Below are 7,309 nucleotides of genomic sequence, written 5' to 3'. Positions count from 1 at the left end.
ATATATATATATATAAAAAATAGTGGTCTGAATTTATTATAACGGAGTGTACGGAAAAAATAGATTACACTGTTAGAAATTTCTCGGAAAAAATAGTTGAATAACAATTTATTTAATTGCTATTTTACCATATTAAGACCAAAACAGTCAAATACTGATAAATAAGATGGTAATAAAACTGTTTACTGTGAGAAAAATCGTTTATTAACTGTTTTGACCTAATATGGTTAAACAATCAGAATTTTATCGCACCAACTAGGCCCACTTAATGAAGCCGCTTAGTTTTTTGCAACTGCGAATACATTATAGTCGAGAGGGCTTATCTGTCAATCTTATGACCAACAGAACCTGGGTTAGAATCCCAGCGTTGGTACCATAAAATTTCCCCCATTCCCTTCAACAGATGAAGAACTTCCAGTGCCCTGCACTCCTTAATTTGAATCCTACACTTTCCAATGCCTATTATCTAATGAAATTCGTAGCTAAAGCTGTTAAATATCTTTTTTTTGCGGTTTTGAAACTAAACTAGTCCTAAATGGCTGAAAAACCATATGGTTTTGTATTCATGGTTTTATAACCATGCTAGTTCGATACGGTTTCAAAACCGTAAAGGAAAAAAATGTTCTTTATTGTAAACTTTACAGTTTATTGAATGGACGGACTGCTGCCGGTTATTTTGCCATAAATTTGGAATACAAATTCTAGCAGTGCATCGTTGAAAATATCTGGATTAATAGTTAATGTAGTTTATATTTCATACGATTGCGTAGGCTAATATTTATCGCTAAAAACTAAAAAAAGAAATTGTTTGTAAAATTCTCTGACACAGATGATGAAAACAATTTTAACGGTTTCAAAATTTGATTTTTAAGTGATGTCTTAATTCAGGCGGAAAGGAATTGTGCTAAAAATTACCGAAATCTATATATATATTTCTCTTACACGGCGACAAATAAAAGCCTCATTACAACTCCCCGAATGGCAACGCTAGAAAATCGACCAATGATTGTCGCTAAAAATGTCACGTGCCAAATCTAGCTGAGGTGGCTCAACATATAGCGCTTTTGAAAACAGAAACTGAAATAACCAGAGAGAATTGAAATAACCATTTCTTTGTTGATAGATCTCTATTTTAGTATTTGGTCGAAAGAGCTTTTTTTCACCAATTCATATATTACGAATTTATTTGACGATTTTTGATTTATATCACGAATTTATTCTAAGACTTATACTTATGTTTTTAACAAAGTTGTGAATCGTTCATGGTTATTGTTTATTAAAAACATAATGTTTTGTTTATGCAGGCTTTTCCATTACAATTCACTTATTTCAATTTTTAATACACTTAATTATAGCCAAAATTTTAACCTTTTTTTAGAAATTTTATCTTAAGATTTTATGCTATAGCACATTTCTAATAGATTTAACAAATAACATGTCATTTATTTGAATTCAAATTTATTTTAATGACTTAGTATTTACAAAAGAGATGTAATTTTTTTTTTAAAAAAAGTTGTTATATGGATTGGAATGATTGTTTTAAATCCGCAGAATTTTGTGCATTTGCAATGTACCTAAGTTAGTAGCGAGCGAAGCAAACCATATAAGATTGCGTAGCAATTTTCGGGGTTGGCGGGCGTCAGCGAGCAGGGTGCGCAGCTCACTAGTATAGTAAAATGTACTGTTTTCCTGGCAGTATGGGAACACTAAAAATCTCGGGAATTTTTATCGAATTGCATCAATAATGATTTGAATAAAATTGATAAGAAAATATCGCTTTATAATATGTAATAGAATTTGCTAAATGTGGTAAACGATGGTAATTTTTACGACACTTTAAAGTATGGCATTAAAACCATTTATTTGGTTAAATTTGCTCATTAGTTTTGCATATTTTTACTAAATGTGTAGTAATAAGAACTATAATTTTGAAAACCAGAACTTCCCGCAAGCCAATATCATATGAACGGAAAATTACCAAATTAATAATGATTTAAACACCATATATATTTTCTAATACCAGAATTATTTTACCAGAAATGTCATTACCGGGCACTGTAATTTTACCAGAATTTCCTTATTTCTGTACTTTTCATGTGGTGAAGGGAAAACAAGTCACTTTGTATTCCTGTTTTAGATGCTGATTTCATAAATGTCTATGCAAACTAGTTTGGCTTTAAAACAAATTTCAAAATATGATTTATACGCCAAATAAATAACTACATTATACATTACATTTAATCATTGATTTCGTTCTTAGTAATTAAGTATTACTTTGAAGTTTTGCTCTTTTTTTCTTACGGTAGATTACGGATAGATTAGAGAAAACATCAGTACATGAAATACATTTATAATAACATGATAGGTATAAGTGGGTATTTTCTTGATGTCCCCTAGGCTAGTGGTCCCCAATTTTTTCCGCTACGGAAACCTAAATAATAGAACTACTTTCAACAGAACCCCGACTTAATATATAAATAATGCGTAAACTAAAATTGAATAAAATAAGCTGAATTATGTGTTTTTGAAAAATAACTGTTATATTCTGTGAGAATGGATATCAGTTTTTTTTATTCCTCATATATGGAAGGAATCGAAAGGTATTTTTGTAAATATTCTTCATAAGAAGTCATAATTCTTCATACTTCACATTTCCATTCAATGATAATTCACATTCATAAATATTCTTTATAATATTACTTTATTCTCGAATTTGATTATTTTATTTTGAATTATAAAGTTTGATGATAAATACCGATGCAATTATTCGTAAGTGCATATTCTTTTCGTAATTGCTTCTAGTTTTCAGTTTTATTCTTTTTTAGTTTCATTCTTATAACAATATATTGTTATTTAAAATATATATATATTTACTTGAAATTTGTAATTCCTCATTCTTTGGTCTGTTACTTAGATAATTTCATGAAATTAATCAATATATTATATAAATAATTTATTGTCGTTATTGTAAAAACATCGTTACAGTCTTCGAAAATTAGGATTGGTCGAGAAAAAATCTCCCTCACGGACCCCTCACGAAACTCACGGAACCCTAGTAAACTTTCCACGGAACCCTAAGGTTCCGCAGAGCACCATATGGGAACTAATGGTTTTTGCTTGTGAAGGGCAATTGAGTGTTGTTCTTCACACTAGTTTTCTTTATGAATTAAGGTCATAATCCGTTATTCCTGGCACTGATTCGCTGAGTCCTTTGGAAATCGTAAGTGTTTACAAAGTAATTCGTTTTTGAATACTCACAAAGGGTAAAAGGCAATAGGGTCCCATGCGAACTTCTTATTTTCACTACAATTTTAATTTTATAATCCATGGTTTTTCTTGAGCTGCACCTCATTCTGAGGTTATGCTGAACCAAAGGAAAAGAAATCTCTAGATTCTCGCATAGGTAACTAACATGGGGAGCTGCTCGGTGTGGTATGCCACACCACAAAAACAATTTATAGAGTGAGCAGCATACAAAGATTTAGCAGAGCATCATATGTGATAAGATCCATCGCATGCACCTAAGAAGCAGAGTGAAAGTGAGGGGGTACGGAATTAATTGGTTAATCTTCCGTTACATTAATTCGAATAAATAGTTTAGATGGCCAATTCAAAGTTTTTAATCAGTATTTACATTATGTAATCCATATTATGTAATCAGCACAATAATTTCCTAAATGTCAGCGTAGGGTTGATTTTAATATCAGCAACAACTTTCATCACAAATCCCAACAAAATTTATAAATAATTACCAATTAAACCATGCAAGCTTGAAACAATGTTCAATTTAATTATGCTAGTTTACAAACTTCGCATTCAACTTGCATAAATAGCCCTTTTGAATCGTGATTGCTTCTCCCTTAACTCCTTAACGTTCGGTTAATTTTCAAGAAAATGGTCATAAAAGTGTTTATTTTTTTTATCTCTGAAAATCATATAAAAATATGTGTATATATATATATTCATTTTTAAGTTTTGATTTGTTTTTATCTTGAAATTTTTAAAAAATTAAATTTTTAGGAAAAGTTAACATTCTGGGCTACTATGACTTAATGTTGGTTTTCCTGCAAGCTAGGAAAATTTAAAAAAAAATGTGTTTAAAATATTAAAAAAGACTTTCATTAAACTTACGTATAATATAAATAAAGATTTGCAATTTTTTCATGTGTGATAAATTTCAAAGCATGAGATACAGAGGCCAACGTCTCTTATTGTTTTCATCTCTTTCACAATTACCTTAAAAATATCCTGGTACTGCCATCTGGTGTGCAAAATGAGAAATAAAATGTTTTCGTGGCAAAAGAAATGAATTAGTTTTATTCTTATTCCCGCGTTACTACTGAACACTCCTGCCCGGAAATATCACGGGAGCGAGAAATAGAGGACGAAACCTCGCCCCGTCATTTTCACGGGAGTGAGAAGGATGGGGTTAAAAGAGAATAGAAAGACCTTCTAATATTGTAGATTAATCTTCATGCGCAAATCAAGAGTAGAAAGCGTTCAAAAACTGAGGTTAAATTCATTTTCTCAAGGTTTATTTTAGATTTCATGACCATCACTGAAACGAGTTTTTCTTTTCGCTTAGTTTCTTATATATTTTCGTTAACACTTTGTGCTGAAAACATAATGGCCTGACCATTAAGTTTTTATGCTTTTGAGAGTCTGGGCAAAAAGCTAGAATAAAAAAAATAAATAAAAAAAAAAAACCAGGTGTTTACAATACTTGTCAATAAAAGCTAAAAAATGTGATTTTTGTCAAAGACTTTGCATGCCTTTAATCAATCTTTAAGGAAACATGCCTTACATACTAATATTTTTTTACGAGATTTAAATTGGGAGTAAATAGTCAACTTTTTTATGCCAACCGAATAAAAATGAAAATACCACGTTTGCCGAAAAGTTGGGTGCTATCTGGGTTTAATCTAATAATTTAGTAATCAAAATCAAGTATGAATTTTATTTGATTTTTTAGTTAATAGTAAATTTTAAAAAAGTTATTTGTTTAATTAAATTAAAGTTATAAGGCGATCTCAAGACAGTTATTAATTAGTATTTAAAAATGGGCCAGGATAGCCTGGTTGGTAGGGCTTTGGGTCCATGTCCCAGAGGTTGTGAGTTTGATCTCAGCTACTCGAAACTCCCCGAGCAGTAAATGGTGACTGGTGCACGTTAAATCTGTCGGGTTATTAAGTACCCCAAGTTACCATAACAAATAATGCCGCTGGGGGAACTGAATAAGAGACTGCTCGTTCTCTGGTTCATGTCAGAATTACGATCTGTAGATGAATGAAAGGAGGAATGAATAGGACCTCTCTTTAAAGAAGGATGTGATGTGTGAAGCTAAAAACGTATTCTTGACCATGTATGGAGCCACTGAAAAACAAGAATGCACCCTCTGCCTTAAATTCGCTTGGGCCAAGTAGGCTGGTATTTGGCTAGTGGCATTGGAAACAACATTTAAAAAATAACTAATCATAAGAATATGAAGTTAAAAAAGATATTAATAAGTTTCAACTCACCAGAACGTAAACTGCAAATGGCATCACAACGGCTGCCACCAACAAATCAGCAAAAGCCAAACTGACGATAAAATAGTTCGTCACAGTCTGTAAGCTTCTCTCTCTATAAACGCTCAGGATAACTAAAATATTTCCAAACACAGCTACAAGTGGCAACGGTAGTAACAGCAACGCCCAATACATTTTATCACCTCCTCTATAAATCTCTTGGTAACTGTCATTCTTTGATATATTACTCGAAATAATGCTGAGATTAAAATCGTCAGATATTAGGAAAGTTTCATTAAGTTCGATTCCAGATGAATTGCAGTTTTCGAAAAAGGAATTTCCTCTTGTTTCCATAGCTGCTTTAAGTTTCTTTGTCAGTAGTAAAGTTCAAAATAATTTAAAAGCTCTTGAAGATTCATGATTTGTAATTCGTAATATGTACTTTGTATTTTTATGCAAGGAATTACATCTACATGCTTACGTTGCCGTTCATTTCAAATATTATCCTTTATTGACAGATTTTAATTTTTATTCCAAACATCGGGAGCATTTTTCTCCCACACTCGTGGTTATCAATTTTACGGATTGAAGTTGACAAATTTTAAGGACAAAATTATTGAGCTTTTAAATGCTTTTAAAGAATGAATTTCAAGCATTAAAGTGTGCAAATTCTGAAGATTACAGTTCATAAGTTTTTATGAAAGACGTATATAAATTCAAATGATTGAATAATGTGAGGTTCAAGTTATTAAACCACATAAATTTCAATGATTGAATAGCTCTTAAAAATAATTAGGATCTTGCTATGCAACAAGAGAAGTTCTTACAGAAAAAGAGCACAATGCAACCGAATGATTCAATGTTGAAATATTGGATTCAAACATAGCATTAATTCTAATGAAAAGCATTGCTTTTTCCGTATTACTTTTTCGAAAACATCAATAACGTTTTTGTGTTTAACTTACTGCAGTATATTAAATTCATGTTTTTAAATTGTTGTATGTACACAGAGCAAACCTGGGTGGAAATATGTTTGCATCTTCTCCCTCTCATTGTGAGTAAAAAATTTTTTCTTCAACCAGCAGATATCAAATACTTGAAAAATCTGCAAAGAAGAAAAATGCCTATTTAAATAATTGAAACATATTGAAGCATTGTATTCTACACATCTGATACTAAATATTTTCAATTATAACACGTGAAACACTACTATAAACTATACCGAATAATTATCTTCATTACACAGCCCTAATTAAGAAGCGGAATTTAATAATACTATGCTAACTAAATGAATTCAAATACAAGAAAAATTCGTCTAAACTCGAAATTTTATAACAAAAATCATTTTTCAAATAGAATTTCATAATTTTAAAAAAGGAGAATCGTTCATTCTCAAGCATATTAAAAAAAAGTAATTCTTATTTCTAAATTAGTATTAAAATATATTTTGTATTAAAATACAAAATACAGGACATGAAAGTTTCTAAATAGTTTTGAAACTATTTACTTATTTAACTACTTAATGATTAAGTGTTTAATTAATAAATGTTAAAAGCAAACGAGGGTAGCATAATTTAATGATATTGTTTTTATGATATCGAATTAATTCACTTCAATTTTTCGCATTTCACCTACATTTTTCTAGTTTTTATTAAGGATAAGATGGCTCCTAAAAGGGTAGCATCTAAATAGAGTGAGTAGACGCTAAAACGGTATACGATGTTGATGAAACGATAAACGATCGCTATGCAATGGAAAATTAAAAGTGAATGTTCAATACGATTTTTCAGTAATCTCGATAT

General features: G+C 30.5%; 1 protein-coding gene and 1 long non-coding RNA gene across 5 annotated transcripts in view; one reads left to right on the top strand and one right to left on the bottom strand.

Moving 5' to 3' along the window:
• Positions 1–7,309, bottom strand: part of LOC107456822 (dopamine D2-like receptor) — a 412,581-nt gene that overhangs the window by 138,233 nt on the left and 267,039 nt on the right. For all 4 annotated transcript variants that reach the window (XM_071180682.1, XM_071180681.1, XM_071180683.1 and 1 more), the window contains one exon: positions 5,520–6,612. In XM_071180682.1, the coding sequence (XP_071036783.1) occupies positions 5,520–5,861 (342 nt within the window). In that variant the 5' untranslated portion in view covers positions 5,862–6,612. The remainder of the gene's footprint in view (positions 1–5,519; positions 6,613–7,309) is intronic.
• LOC107456823 (uncharacterized) overlaps positions 1–7,309 on the top strand; it is a 63,490-nt gene that overhangs the window by 26,837 nt on the left and 29,344 nt on the right. The window lies entirely within an intron of this gene.

Source organism: Parasteatoda tepidariorum, chromosome 5 (assembly GCF_043381705.1).
Source record: "Parasteatoda tepidariorum isolate YZ-2023 chromosome 5, CAS_Ptep_4.0, whole genome shotgun sequence".
NCBI lineage: Eukaryota > Metazoa > Arthropoda > Arachnida > Araneae > Theridiidae > Parasteatoda > Parasteatoda tepidariorum.
Note: the sequence above shows the minus strand (reverse complement) of the source record. Positions and strands in the feature narration are given on the sequence as shown.